At 40.2% G+C, this 16231-nt stretch overlaps 2 protein-coding genes across 2 annotated transcripts in view; one reads left to right on the top strand and one right to left on the bottom strand.

The window, feature by feature from the left end:
- The window catches only part of LOC121954671 (uncharacterized), a 212105-nt gene that overhangs the window by 163895 nt on the left and 31979 nt on the right, over nt 1-16231 (bottom strand). The gene's annotated exons all lie outside the window — the stretch shown is intronic.
- The window catches only part of bean1 (brain expressed, associated with NEDD4, 1), a 42740-nt gene continuing 27083 nt past the window's right edge, over nt 575-16231 (top strand). Inside the window, exons 1-2 of the mRNA XM_088086731.1 lie at nt 575-1225; nt 8579-8683. Coding sequence (XP_087942857.1) covers nt 8659-8683 — 25 coding nt within the window. The 5' untranslated portion in view covers nt 575-1225; nt 8579-8658. The remainder of the gene's footprint in view (nt 1226-8578; nt 8684-16231) is intronic.

Here is a 16231-nt window from a genome sequence, read left to right as displayed (position 1 = left end):
TATTGTTCTCAGTTAGATTTGTGTATATATATATATATATATATATATATATATATATATATATATATATATATAATGTTATTAAAACTCTTATGCATGTATTTGTGTGTAGGAGCTAATCTGTATCTTTCTTTACAAAACATGGGAAGAAGGCAATGAACAAAAAATGATATGACCCAAAAAAACAGCAATAAATTAGTGAAAAATGAAAAAGAAAATTACCTGAAAATTAGTTTAAAAAAATAAAGAAATAAAAAAATCAATAATAATAATAATAAATATAATTTAAAAAAATCGTAAGAAAGAAAAAAATACAGAAAAAAATTGTATACCAATTATGTAACATAATTCACCATTTTGTTATTTTAATAGATTTTTTTCTATTTCTTTTTCTTTTTTCAAACACAAGAAAAGCAGCCTGATGACACTCCAGGTTTCAAAGGGTTAACTAAATGCATAGGTAATGCCTGCGGGGTTTTGTTGTGATTTTCAGCTCAGTAACACTCTGACTTGTAGCATTTCACTGATTCCTGCACTTTAAATCCCTGACTGCTCTCTGAGCAGCAGCGTCTCTATTGTTTTTTTATTATTTTTTTTAAATTTGATTTATTTCCTCTTGGTGGAGTATTTCCCAGCTGCCTGTGCGTCTCTCCACCGGCAGATGCCTGCTGCTCCTCCCGAGCATGACACACTTAGTGGGCTGCAGAGCCGAGCCACGGGACGAGCCACGAGACACGGAGAGGGAGCCGCGAGGACACACGACGATGATGAGGACGATGATGCGCGCGAGAGAGGCGGATGAGAGCGAATGAAGAGGATGCTATCGACACAGGACGAATAAATAAAGCTGTGCGGGTCGGAGGACGGTGACAGTGATGATGATGATGAGGAGGAGGAGGATGTGAGGACGGGACCGCTCCGAGGAGGAGGAGGAGGAGGAGGAGGCGTCAGTGTTGATGCTCGTGCGGGTAAATCTCGGGTATCACCGGGAGTTTAACGAAGCGCTATTCTGAGGAGGTGGGCCAAGTCCCGAGAGAGAGAGAGAGAGAGAGAGAGAGAGAGAGAGAGAGAGAGAGAGAGAGAGAGGAGAGGAGGAGAGGAGGAGGAGGAGAAGAGGAGGACCTCCGGACTGACTGTTGTTGCTGCTGTGATGTGAAGCGACATTAAGGAGCTGATAAAGGGATTCCTGCTCGCGCGCGCACACACGTTTCCACATTTTTTGCAGGTAAGAAGCTGATCTCTCTTTTCTTGTATCTCACGCAAACTCTCGTGCTCATCATAAAAACGTGTGCGTGGAGACAGCGGAGGAAGGTGTGACAGCGCGCAGCTCTGCTGCTGTAAAGTGAGTTTGTGCTGACTGCGTCTTCAGAGCAGTTTTACCTCCCACAGAATCACAGCCACATTATGTAACATTCACTGTGCACCAACAGGAGACTCACTAAATACTGCAGCTCCAGCTACTGCTGCACGGAGTTATACATTTACTCTAGTACTTGTGTGTATTTTGAGTTGTTTGTGTATTTACACTGATTGCTATTGCTTTACCATCTTACTTGATGCAACTTTGCAAGAATTTGTGGATTTGGAAGATTACTTTTACAAAAGCTAGAGAAAAATGTCTAAAAACTCTGTTTATAATTGTCACTATTAATTATCTAATTACTTTTATTTTGTAAGTGGTTAATTTCAGTCATTTCCTTTTTTTTCTCACTTTCTCCTTTTTTTGTTTTATTTTTGCCTCTTTTATTTTTAGGTGATTTTCTTATACATTTTATGATTTTTTTTGCTATTTTGAGCAATTCATATTTGAGTATCCCCTTTAACGCTGTAAAATCTGCAAAATTGATTTTACTTGATGAAACTTTGCAAGAAATGTTTCACAATTGCAAGAATTTTGTGGATTTGGAAGATTACTTTTACAAAAGCTATGGAAAAAGGTCCCAAAACTGTATTAATAATTGCCTTTATTAAATATTTAAAATATTTTCAAAAAATTACTTTTATTGTGTGAGCACTTTATTCAGGTCATTTTCTTTTTTCTTTTTTTTAATTCTACCTTTTTTTTTTTTTTTTTTAAACCATTTATTTATTATTATTTTTGAGCTAACTGAGCGATTTGTATTTGAATGTCTTCATTTCATGCTGCTTCCACAATGTAAAATCTGGCCAAATGATCCGACTTAACCCTTTCAAACCTGGATTCACATCATTTTCTTGTGCTGTGTTTGGACACCTTCACAAGTATTTAAACCCTCTACATCTGAGCAGATTTGTTGGTTTGTTGGTTTGTTTGTTTAACCTGTGAGAAAAGGCGAGGAGTAACTTTGCAAGAATTGTTCTGCAAACTGCAAGAATTTAGTAGATTTTTCTTACAGAAGCTGGAAAAATTATTAACTTATTTAATGTTGTTATTACATATTTTTAAAAAATCATTTTAATTCCTTCAGTATTTTTTAGGTCTTTTTTATTTGTTCATTTATTTTTTACATTTTTGTTTTGTTTTGTTTTGCTTTCTTTTTCAAAATTTTAGGTAATTTTATTTTACTTTTTATAAAGTTTTGCTAATTTTCTGGTCATGTCCTCTGAATTTGCTCATCGCTGCTTTCCATTGTTTTTAAAATAAATCAATTTGATCAGTTGTCGGGGGGGCAAGGAAACTAGATGACTTTTATTATTTTTAAGGTCTTTTTATCTGATTCTTTTTACCCCCTCGAAATGTTTTGTTGTTTTTTTGTTTTTTTTTTACCAATTTGCTAAGGTTTTAAAGGGTTAAGTATTTCACAGAGGTGGCATGAGACACAATTAAAAGAAGCACAAAGTAAATTTACTATTGCACACCACAAACACACTGTAGGTCCCTGTAGAGCTGCTGTAGGCGTGCTGTAGTGGTTTTTGGATGGGCTCATATCTCTCTCGGCTCTCCTCCCACACGCTTTAACTCTCTCGGCTCAGCAGGAGCCGCGCAGTGACGTGAAGTGTGCAGAGAGGACGCGCCGGCCGAAATGTTCTCAGAGGTTACTTCATCGCTCAGGGCGGCGTGCATGTGGTGGAGTTATAAAAAAGTTGTTTCGGAGAGGAAATCCTAACAGGTGCACGAGGTGACGTAATGAAAGCATACGGGTCGGGATAAAAACAGAATACACGAGCTGGATAGAGGATAAAAATAAATGCATGTGGAGGGATCCTTTTTTTCCTCTTTTTGGACAAACAAGCTCTGTTCTGATGTTTCTTTATTCACCTTATTTACCATGAAAATCCTTGTTGTTAACTTTAAGTATGACTTGTGATGTTTAAAATATTATCAGGTGGTTCGTATTAGTTTATGGTATTATTAAAGTATATTTTTGTATTTATTTTTCTTTAAAAAGAGTTTGATGTGGTGAATTTTGGGTCACTTTTTAATACTTTTAGCATTTTTTTTGTGGCAATTTTGTTTCTATGAAAATCTTTGGTGACTTTTTAAAATCATTATTTTTGGTGGGGTTTTTTTCTTTTTCTTTCTTTCTATAAAAATATGCAGGGGTTTTTGTCTTGAATACTTTGGCGATTTTCTTTTCTCTAAACATTTTTTGGTGACTTTTTCAATTATTACTTTTGGTAAAGTTTATGTTCTTGAAGTTTTCTGGCAATATTTTTTCCTCTAAGAATTTATGATGCTTTTTGTTTTTATTTAATTCTGGCTGATTTCTAAAAAAAAACCTGCATTTCAAACCAGCAGGTTTGAAATGCAGGTTAAAAATCACAAAAACTACGATTTATCAAAGCCAAAAACTGTCATGAAATTGTCAGAAATTATTGTTGGATTTTAAAATTCTCAACGTCCCTGAACATCTCACGTGTGATTGACACTTCATGCATTTTCCTCAGGTCACTCCACTTGAAATATATAATATATATATATATATATATATATATATATATATACAGTTATATATACAGTTATTTATACGCGGGACTGTTTCTAACACAGTGGTAGCTGCAGCCTGAGACACTCAGTCATGACACCACAGAAGACGTTAAAATCCCTCGACACACAGAAAGTGTGATGGTGTGTGTTGTTGTGTTAAAAGCCGTACTTGCAGTTTTAATACGTGTGAGTCTCTCAGTAACAGCAGCCGACAGTTTGATCTAAAGAGCCTCGCAGTACGAGGACGGCGTTCGGTCTTAGCGTGGGGCTCCCCAGAGGATTTCGGAGCCCCTCCACGTGTTATCTAAGAGCTTCCTCTCTGCACTCAGCCATGAAGGTCAACGCCACAAAAAGCCTCTGACTTCAGTCTGACACATTTATGCAACATGTTTCACTCCTTAACTTCGGACAAATCCAGTACGCTAAAACTAGATATATGAGACTTAAAGAGCACAGTAATATTTTTAAAATTATTTTGCAGAATTCGTATTATTTTTAAGCACTTCATTGAGGTCATTTTCTTGTCTTTCTTTCTTTTTAATTTATTTCTGTTTTATTTTTGTCTTAGTTTTTTATGTGTTTTTGTACCTTTTACAATTATTTTGCAACTTTTTGGGTAATTTCTTTGTAACCTGCTTGGCCCTGGATTGGCATCAGTTTTCTAGTGCTGCGTTCATGAAGCATGAGTATTTAACCCATGAGTATTTAACCCTTTTGCCATGTTTTGAGGGAAATTAAGCTAATTTTCCAGGTTTCAGAGGGTTAAAACTGATGTTAATAATCAAAAAAGGGGAATAAAAGGTGCAGATTGTAAAATAAGTACTAAAAAGCACCATGAACACAGTAAAGTGCAGATTGTGATAAACCAAGTGATGAACACTCGCCCCACGAGGACTGAACCTCTGACCCTCTCACCGCCGCCTCCGCTCAGCGACCCGCCTGTCATGTGAGCTGAACCCGTTCAGCGATGGTGCGGACGCTCTGTAGCCGCGGGTCCCGCCTGCCCGGCTACAAACAGCAGTCAGCGTGAGATTGGAGCCGTCGCCGGGGCTGACATGTTGAATGGATGACGGGGCCGCGCGGGCCAAATCGAGTGTCAGAGCGAGCTGCGAGGAGATGGATGAGGGGACGCATCACGGAGAGGAAACACCACGAAAGATGAAGAGATGATGGAGTGCTCTTGCTGCTACGGGCTAAATCTCTCCTTCTCTTCTTCCACCTGCTTCTGTCTCGTCTTTAGAGGATTATAAACCCCGCCACAGAGCGCGGAGCTCCCGGCGCCGCCGTGAAGCCTCAGCCAATGTGCAGCAGAAGCTGTAGTCTGCTGTTGTGGATTATTTGTGTTTTATTTGGTGTTTCAGTCGAGTTGGACCACGAGTGCTTCTGACTCGTTTTCCAGAAGATCAAGTCCAACACGTGCCTTTGTCCGTGGTAGTGTTGTAGCCAAGACATCACGAAGCACACCAAGACTTGACCCAGATCAGAGGGTGCAAAGACCGAGACAAGACCCAGACCAAAGCAGGGCGAGACAGAGTCAAAACCAAGACTATATATATAAATATATACACATATGTGTGTGTGTGTGTGTATTAACAATTTTCCTGATTTCTATGAGGTGGCAGCTTTTGTCGTGACAAAGAAAGCAAACTATAAATGACTTGTGTGATTGGCAGGAAAAAGGATGTTTTACAACCACAGTAATTATGTTAACATATAAATCTGTAGTTTAGAAATCATGAGTCCACTTAGACAGAGACCCTCTAAAAGTGTTCTGGAGACCAGGACTGATTTCAAGTACTACAACACTAGTCAGTGGACTTCTGCGTCTACATATTACGCTTTCTATATACTTCTGCGTCTACATGTTACGCTCTAAGTATCTCTCTGCGTCTACATGTTACGCTATCTGTATTTCTCTGAGTCTACATGTTACGCTCTCTTTATCCCCCTGCGTCTACATGTTACGCTCTCTGTATCCCTCTGCGTCTACATGTTACGCTCTCTGTATCCCTCTGCGTAGCATTTTGACGATCCAAGATGCTGCTACCGTGATGATGTGATTATATAGTTGAATCCTCTAATAAAATGCCAAAAGCATGTGAACAATTCCCTGCACGCTGCAGCCGGCTGTCCCTGCAAATGTATCATGAAATAGCAGGTAAACCTCGAGCCTGTGCAGTGGAGCAACGCCACAAAACTTCTGCCTCAGAGAAAAGCAAAAATCAAGTCAATATCATGATATCACTTATGATCAGCTGTTATGTTTCACCTAAAATGTCTCTGCTGTGTCTTGCATGCAGACCAGCAGCAGAGTTTCTGTGACTGCACGTTAAATTATTGCGTTCAGTATTCACTCTGCTTCTCCTGTGCTGGGAGGATTTTCAGATGCCTTTCATCTCCAAACCAAACTCTCTCTGAGGACATTTATTCGTGAGAAATTTGGAGAAATTGGCAGCAGCCTCCTGTTGGCAACTGTAAGCAACGCAAGTCTGCAGAGAGATGACATCATTCCCGTTTTAAAACTGCATTCAGGTCTAAAAAAAAATCTGAATCCTTCTGTCTGATTCCTGCTAGAAATGCACGAAATGATGCGCTAAGTTTGACTGTAGGTCTGTGCTGCATGTTGGAGATTTTATTGATTTTTTTGATGTTCAAATATTATTTAATTTAATGGGTTTTTTAGCTCTCATTTAGTGTAATTAAGATGAGGTCATGCTGTGTTTTCTTCTCTCATATCAGGTTTTAGCTTCAGTTCTTCCTGCACAGTCGGGATGGAGTTGACACAAATTCTTTGAGTTCTCTGAGTGTGTGTGTGTGTGTGTGTGTGTGTGTGTGTGAGCTGAGCGATGGCTGAGTCTCGCTGCCAGTGTGTGTTGTCTGTAATATCTGTCTGTGTGAACAGGGACAGTTATGTAACAACAAAGCAGAATGCATCGTAGGTTCACATGAGTCACACACACACACACACACACACACACACACAGGAAGTGAGGGATTAAGATCTCACACAGCGCTCATGATTTATCAGAATTAGAGGAAGTGCAGCACGACGTCTCATCGCTGTGACTCGACAGCGACCGAGTGACGACCTGGAACGGTTTTAAAAAACTCGATTCTGTCTGCAAAGACCGCTGACACACACACACACACACACACACACACAGTGTCAGTACGTCAATACATTGGCCAATATTTCGGTTCCCTTCTGATGCTGATGTCCTCAAATAAGACAGAAGAAAAAAAGAACAAAAAAATAACAAAATTTAAAATAAATAAATAAATAAATAAAGCCTTGTAGAAAAACAATAAATAGGCAGGCAAAGAAATTGAGTAAAGCTGCTGCAGGAGGTGTGTGTGTGTGTGTGTGTGTGTGTAGAGTACAGAGGCTCTAACACTATAAGTCCAATTAAATATTTGAACCAAATCCAGTGTTAGGTGTGAGCGTCGTTAACAGATGCCCGGTGAGCTGCGGTGCCATCAGCAGTCGTTTTTTTTCCATATTTATAAGTTTCGTATCAGCGTTTATAAAGGGACGTCGTTTCTGAGCTGACTGTTGTGAGGAGGTAAAGGGGACGCTGGATGGTGTGACGCCTCGGAGACGCCTGTGGAGCTGCAGACCGCTGTTCACTAACAGCTAAAACGGTTGGGATTCAGCGAGTTATCGCTGCGTTTTCAGCAGCTTTTTGGGCACAAAAATGCAGTTATTGTTGCTTTAAATGTGAAATTAAAAATTCTGATTCTTTAAGCCAAAATATAATCTTTGCCAAACCACAAAAAAATAGATTTGGTGTTTAAATCTGACTAAACATCGACCACAGAGCTGCTGAAATGTTTTATCGTATCTCAAACAGCAGGGACTCTTCTTGCTTTGAGGGCCAATCACAGCAGCCCCATACATGTTTGTAGGGTTTTTCAAGGATTTCAAGGATTTTGGGAAATTTTTAGGATTTTTCAACATTTCTAGGATTTTAGGACATTTCTAGGGTTTTTGGAAGTTTCTAGGATTTTATGATGTTTCGAGGATTTCTGGACTTTTCTAGGATTTTAGGACATTTTTCTAAGATTTTAGGACATTTGTAAGATTTCAGGAAAACTACAGGAAGGTCCCTTTAAAATGCATTCAAACAGGCAAACCTTTATTTAAATGTGTGGATCTTTTTTTTTTCTCATATTGTGTTTTCACATTGGTTTCCACTTCTGTTCTCCTCATTCTCACCCCTCTGTAGTGAAGCTGTAAAGTGTGTGTGTGTGTGTGTGTGTGTTTCAGGTATTGATTGGAACATTTGAACCCTGCAGCCATGTTCCGGAAAGAGCAATGAACACACACACGTACCAACACACACACGTATTCACGCACAGGGTGGCGTGGGTGGCCACTTGACTGCCTCTCACTCACACACACACACACACACACACACACACACACACACACACACACACACACACACACACACACACACACACACACACAGCCTGGGGCTCTATAAACAGCTGGGCTCAGAGGTTGTGACTCTCACATCAGTCTCTCTCTCTCTCTCTCTCTCCGTTTCTTCCTCGTCTACCTGCCTGCTGTTTGTTTTTCTCTCCTCACACTGTCTCCTCACTAACGTGCTCTCCTCCCTCCTCCCTCCTCCTCCCTCCTCCCTCCTCCCTCCTCCCTCTCGTATACAGCGGTGTGTGGCAGAGAGCGGTTGGAGTTGGCTTCCTGCCTGTTGAGATGTGCCAATAGGAAACACTGTGAACGTGGGTTCATGCTGATGAAATTGATCTGCTCAGGTAAGAAACAAAACTCTGTTTTTTTTTCATGCTGTTCTGCTTTAATTGGTCTCCTGATATTAACGGTTATCTGTTGTGTTGATGCAGACGGGAGAGCGATTTTATTGAAATACGCAAAGTTTTGAAATCATAACTGCACTTAGAAAAATGCAATAAATATTTAAATATGTATGTACATATGTACTAAATAAACAAATACATTAATTAATAAATAATTTACGTTGTCTCAGAAACGTGCCGTGAGGTCAGTAACAGTTTGAACGGTAATATAACGCTAAAAGCTAAAGCTGCATCTGGTAATCTTGTGGAAAGTAATTAACTTAAGTAAAAGTAAAATGGCTTGATTTTATTTAAAAACATGACAAGAAGAAAATGAAAAAATATCCAAAAAAATAGCACGAAATTAATAAAAAATTACAAAAGAATTAACGGAAAATTGAAAAAAAAAAAAGTTTAAAAAACATCCTTTTGTTTAATATATAATTTTTCAAATTTTTCAAATGGTATGGCTTGATTTTCTGAGGGTTCAAAGGTTTAAATATTTGTGAAAAGCATCTGAAAGCAGCAGCAGGAAAGTGATGTCACTCCGGGTTTCAAAGGGTTAATATCAAAGTCTAATTTGATTCGAAATCTGATCTTCGTAATAAAAGAGAAAAGTTGTCGGTGTAGATAAATGTTGAGAGCATACGCTGTTTTAAACAGAGCAGTAAACAAGCTAAACTCTACATTTATACCGAAAGTACTCGTGTTTTTGCGAGCTCAGATAGAAATCAGTCTGAAAAGTCCGAATAATAATGACCACAGTACATCATTTTTGATCTTAACCCTTTAAACTCTGCATAGAAACGGTCCTCCAGAGCCGACGTTGATATTTTGGCTTATTGGGATGTAATTCATGATGGATTATCACTCACTCCTCTAGGATTTTAGTGCATTTTCTAAATTTTAAGACGTTATTAGGATTTTAGGACAATTCTCTGATTTTAGTTCATTTGTAGGATTTTAACACATGTTTAGGATTTTAGTACATTTCTTAAATTTTAAGACATTTTTGGGATTTTGGGACAGTTCTCTGATTATAGGACATTTCTTAGATTTCGGGATATTTGTTAGATTTTCAGGCATTTCTTAGATCATAGGACATTTCTAGGACTTTGGGAAATTTCTTAGATTTTGGGACATTTCTAGAATTTTAAGATATTTTTAGATTTTAGGACATTTCTTTGTTTTTAGGACATTTCTAGTATTTTAGGACAATCATGTCTTATCTAGGACCTCTGTGGGGGGTGTGGTGGATCCTCCTCTGTTTCTTTTTTATTAACAAGCTCTATTTTGATGCTGTTTTATGTCTCTGACACTTTATGGAGACTAAAAGGACAAAAAAAAAAATTCCAGTGCCATTGGCTTTGTTTTTCACTGTGAATCAGAAAATGGTCGGGGCCACCTGGCACCCTATCAGGGGCCAGATTTGGCCCTCGAGTTGCAAGTTGTGAGCTTAAAAAGAAGCAGAAAAAGAAAGTGTTTTTCTGAGGTGACGTAACAGAGAAGAAGCGGTGTGTGCTGATCTGATCTGCGGCTGCTGTTGTTGTGGGGATCCTTTGCTTATTTTTAGCCGGATTACAGGTTGAGCTTTTAAACTCAAGGTAGATGTATTTATGGAAGCCTCCCATCTCAATAAAAGATGAATCGCTGTCTTATGCAACGACTCCTGTCCACACTGGAGGCAGGAAGAGACGGGAGGAAGGAGAGAGGGACAGATGGACAGATGCACGACTTTCAGACGTGTTTTCCTGTCGCCCTCCAACAAAACTCAATCTGTCCCTGTCTGACCCTCCGTCCTTTGGACGTCTCTCTGTCTCCACCTTTCATGCCTCCCTCATTCTCTCCGTCCCCTCTCTGATCTATTATTCACATCTCTCTCTGGCTCCGTCTCTTCCTCCCCTGACACCTGAAATCCCTCCGTCCGTCCGTCCTCCGCAGGCCGTTTAGACGTCCACCGACAGAGCTCCCCCTCGCAGGCAAAGAAATGGAGTGATGAATAAAAGAACAGAGCGAAGAGACGGATAAAAAAGCTCTATAGATATGTCAAGGTATTCCTCCATGTGGCTGACATTTTACACCATCCTTAAAAAAAAGACTCGTCCCCGAGTCCAACCGTGTGAGACCCGGTGAGGACCAATATCTTAAAGATGTAAACGTGTGTCCTGAGCGACTTTCCCTCCAAATCTGAGCACAGACGTGGGTGTTTACATGCTGGCAGTTTGGGGACTGATGTCCTTCTCCGGGCAAAGTAGTAACGGTCCTCAGGCGCAGACAGCTGCCGTAACGTCCCCGCCCGTAAAAACACCCAAAGGTGAGCCGCGGTCAAAGTTTTCAGAGCGCTCGATTAACCCGGAGAACTCGAGCGATTTTTCAAAAATGCTGCCTCATGAAGGACAATCTATTCGTCATCAGAGAGCACGTTTGTGTTCATAGTTGTGCAGATGACACACAGTTAAACATCTCTGCTGCACCAAATGATGCTGCAGCCACAAACTCCATCACTGCCGGCCTGCCGGCAATCAATAAACTCATGAGCAAAAACTTCGAATTAAACGAGGACAAAACTGAAACAAGAGAAACGCGTTTGAATAATCTAAATCTGAGGTCACAAGATCCAGATTTGATTCAAAGTTCGGCCGTTTATAAACCAACGAGATGCAGAAAACTCATCCGTGCTTTTGTTTCAAGCCGACTCGATTACTGTAACGCACTTTTTACGGTGTTAACAAAAAAAAAACCTTCAGCTGATCCAAAACTGTGCAGCTGGAGAGCGCATCAGTCCAGTTTGAGCTTCCTGTAACATGATTTTAAGGTTATCACATACAAAGCCTTTAATGGACCATGTGACATCGCTAACTCTGTTTCTTACTCGCCTTCACGAACACCTCGATCATCTGCAGCTGCTTTCTTGGAGGTTCCCAAACAGCAGCCAAAAAACCCCCCAAAACTAGGGATGCAGCGTTTGTCAGACATTTTTAAAAGAAAACTAAAAACATATCTCTTCACTTTAGACTCAACAGAACAAAACATGGCAGGAAAAAGTAACTAAGCAACTTCACATGAAATGTCTCACAAATTGCAAAAAAAAACAGTAAAAGGTGACAAGAAATCATCTTAAAAATTAGCTAAAAAAAAGAGAGAATCATCAGAATTTTTTAAATAACCAAAAGAAAAATAAATTTAAATTATAATTCTAACATTTTTTTTTTATTTATTGTAGTACTTTTTCAGGTCATTTCTTTTACTTTTATTTTTGATTTTTGATTGGATAATTTAAGGTCTTTTTTAATAATTTCTTACTAATTTTTGGTAATTTATTTGGCTGCCTACTTTTCATGTTTTTGGAAGAAATAAAGCCAATTTCAGATTTCGAGAGTTAAAAGTAAAGGTTTTTTTTCTGATTTTTTTTGCACATGAGAAAAAAATAAGACTGAGAAAGTCATCATTTATTAGTCCAACCCGTAATATCTTAACACAGTGATGACACGTTTTAGTGTCATGAAAAGTTACAGATTATTTAAACAAATATCTGCGTGCATGTTGTGCACACACTGACAGTGTGTGTGTGTGTGTGTGTGTTTGTCACCTGACTGCAGAAAGATAAAGGCTAAACACAATCTACATATTAGAGCAGCGTCATTTGCGTGCATCAGATCTGAAATGGGATCTGCTCCGGTTCCCCCTCGCTGCACACGTCTTCCCGCCACGCCTCGCCTTCCCGCCACCGAGCCCTCAATCTCGCAGGCCCGTGCTTTATGGAAATGGGAGGGAAAACTTCATTTAACGGCATTTTACCCCCCCGTCCGCCTGTCTCTCCGTGTCCGTTTGTCTGCGCTCGCGTCCAATCTGGTCACAGCGTTTAAGGTCGTTTATTTAAATCTATTTAAATGGATATGAGGCGCGTGCATATGCGGGGAGATTTCACGGCCCAGCAGGTCAGCAAATACCGAGGCTGTTCCACCTCGGTGACCCCCATCAGGGGCCGCGGACAATTAATACACACCACAGGTGGTCAAGAGGGTGTGTGTGTCCATCGATCTGAAAGAAAACACCTGACGGATCGGGGCAGAGATCCAAAGAGGAGGAGCGAGGTGCAAAACAGGAAGTGAATCGAGTGTCGGGGGAACACGGCGCCGCTCCCGGGGGGGCGGGAGGGACAAACTGAGGGAGGTGCTTTGAGGAAAGAGGGAGGAGGGGAGAGGAAGGAGAAGTGAAGGGTAAATGTCTTTGCTAATGTCTTTAGTGTCGTATCGACGGACGCTGCTCACTTCATTAAGTTCGTCGTCTGGAGATGGACGAATGGGCTCGACGGCTCAAAGTCACCGCGGATGGACACGAGGAATCAAATATCAAAGATCATAACGCTTATTTTATATGTAACACTGAAACACAGAGTATCACTGATGATCTTCCAAAGACTTTTATGCTGCTGATGGTGTTTTCATTTAGGGCTGCAACTAACGATTACTTTGATAATGGATTATTTTTTCTATTAATCGATTAATCGCATTTAAAAAAATTTATAATAATAGAAATAATAATAAAATAAGCATTTTTTTCTCCCAGCACTTTGTTCAAAAACAGATTATCATTGACAACAGAGCAAAAAGTGCATAAATATCCCTGAGCTGTCAAAATAATATGAATTATTAAATAACTACAAAATCAAATATGAAACTATTGACAACATAGATTTTCAACACATAAATGCCGCCATGGCGAGGACTGGTGTTTGTTTACGTTTTTCTCTCACCACTATGACGTTTTTGCACATCGACGTCGGTGGACGTACATTGTTGCCTGTAATTCGGCCGGTGACGTCACAGTACAGGCTGCGTGCATCAAAGCTGATGTCGCAGCGAAGTTTATAATCTGTGATCTACGTTACAGACTGGAGCTGCTCTGAACTTATGAGGCTGCTAAAATCCAACAGTCTGCAGGAGGCCTGCATGCGTTCATAAAACGGTCTGTATGATAAAGTGTGCAGAAAGTTTGGGGTTTTCCTTCTTAATAATCAGTCTTTTGATGCATTAATGGATGGCAGAAGAATAAACAGATACATATTAAATGTTTTCGTCGGTGTGATGAAGTTAGAGACAGATGGACGGACAGATTGAGGACAGACAGATGGACAGATGGATGCATTTTTAAAAATTCAAAGGAAATAAGATGATGTAACCGTCAATTAATTGTGAGAACGAAAGCATGTTTGGAATCGTTTCATCTACAACATGTGTGATGCATAAATGTGTGTGTGTCCAGGAGGCTGCACAGAGGGGTGTGTGTGTGTGTGTGTGTGTGTGTGTGTGTGTGTGTGTGTGTGTGTGTGTGTGTGCGTGTGCGTGTGCCGGAGCTGTTTTAACATGATTAAACATCACTTCCTCGTTCCCTCGCCACCTCTTTCATCATCTCCTCCACCTTTTCTCTCTCGCCCGGCGTCGTTATCCCGACACAGCACTTCTCAGAGGCGAAGGGAGGGAAAAGGGCAGGAGGCGCACAGGGAGTCACACACACACACACACACACACACACACACACACCAAGACGCAGAGATATGTCTGAGGGAGACGTCTGCATGAGACGGGCTCCTGTGATATCATGTAAAGACTATTTTGGTTTTTATTTGTCGGTCGCTGCCGCCGAGCGTCCGTCAGCAGATTGGCTGTTATCCTCCTTCAGAGACCCGACAGATGAGACACTCTGAGGCTGATTGTCGCCACAAACACACACATTTTCAGCAAATCAGTGTGAGGCGCTGTGTGTGTGTGTGTGTGTGTGTGTGTGTGAGGCGCTGTGTGTGTGTGTGTGTGTGTGTGTGTGTGTGTGTGTGACTGACAGATCACAGCTCCATGATTTCAAACACACACCATCATATATGGTGTCTAAAAAAAAACATCTAAACATGGGATTACGTTTTGAAATCTTTCAGAATTGTTTCTAAAACTGCTCCACGTTTATTTTTTGCTTTCCACGACGTTTGATGTGAAACTTGTGTTCAGGTTTGCTGAAACGCACGCTTTAAAACCTAAAAATCTACATGGTTCGATTTCTTTTAAAAACATGGGGATGACACAATGAGCAACTAAAACTGCGGCCCAAAAACTTGCATAAAAAACCCAAACATAAAAAGTAACAAAAAAACATATGAAAATAAGCAAAAATGACCACTAAAAAAAAAATTGTTGTAAGTGTTTTTCTGGACATTACTTCCTAGTCTTTTTTGATTTTTCCCCTTTTTAAATAAGCTTATTTCAAGGTCATTTCTGGGGGAAAAAAAGTATAAATTTCTTTTTTTTTCCTGTAAAATACTTAATATAAATATATTAAATATATAATTATGCAGTTTGAATTGTTTTCTGGACATTTTTCTAACATTCGTCTTTTTTATTGTTATTTTTAATTTCCCACTTTTCAAAAAAAAAACTATTTTAAGGTAATTTTTTGCCACCTTTCACTATTTTCTTGCAGTTTGTGGGACATGTGTTGGCCAAGTTGCTCGTTGCCTTTTTCACCACATTTGCAAAATAAATGAAAGCAGTCAGCTCAGGTTTCGGAGGTTCAACAGCTTTTGGAGGGTGTGAACGCAGCACAAGAAAAGTGATGCTGATCCAGGTTTCAAAGGGTTAAATTCAGGAAAACAGTGGAAAATTGTTCCGATTGTGTATTTAAACAAACTCTTCTCACCTACGTGTGCACGTGTTTGACATTTAGTTTGTTAGTTCATGGTGAAATCTTCCTGCAGATGTTGGTTATGTGCAGATCGACGGAGCGTAACTGTTTTCATGAGCAGGTGCACTGAGGCCGGGGAGGTTTTTCGGGCGTCCTGCGGTCTGATTGTGTCAACACACAGATACAGAAAAACCTGTATAAATAAATGACGCCTAAAAATATCTTTGTTTTCTATTTAAAAATTGCAAATAAAGATCTGAGAGACTCACCTGTCTCTGTGGAGCAAAACTGACAATAAATCCCAGCAGTGAATCCTTCCGTGATTGGTCGGTGATCTCGGTAAATCCGGCTTTGATTGATCGATAAACTCTGCAGATCGCGCCGCGATTGGTCGACGCCCATCAGACGTCAGCGCTGATTGGTGAATGAGCCTCAGAGATTCGGGCGTAAATTTGTCAGACAGCTCTGTAAATCCAGCCGTGATTGGTTCATCAAGACTTCAGCTGGACAGAAAATACACACACACACACACACACACACACACACACACACACACACACACACCTGACCATTCCCACTGAGGCCTTCTGCTAAAATTCAGGAAATAAGCTGTGATTGCTTATTTCACGGAAGAGTTTGTCTTGGATGGATTTTGGGACAATGTGATGAGCTTCCTGTTTCTGTCTCAGGTCGCAACAAGTCACAACAAGACACCTGTCCTCCACTTGTCCTCCACTTGTCCTCCACTTGTCCTCCTCACCTCACAGAAAACTGCTGATGGACCGCATGAAAAGGCGGGAAAAAAAAGGTTAAAAAAATACATCCCAGAGAGGTTGA

Source organism: Plectropomus leopardus, chromosome 13 (genome assembly GCF_026936395.1).
Source record: "Plectropomus leopardus strain MGB_pleo_1.0 chromosome 13, ASM2693639v1, whole genome shotgun sequence".
NCBI lineage: Eukaryota > Metazoa > Chordata > Actinopteri > Perciformes > Serranidae > Plectropomus > Plectropomus leopardus.
Note: the sequence above shows the minus strand (reverse complement) of the source record. Positions and strands in the feature narration are given on the sequence as shown.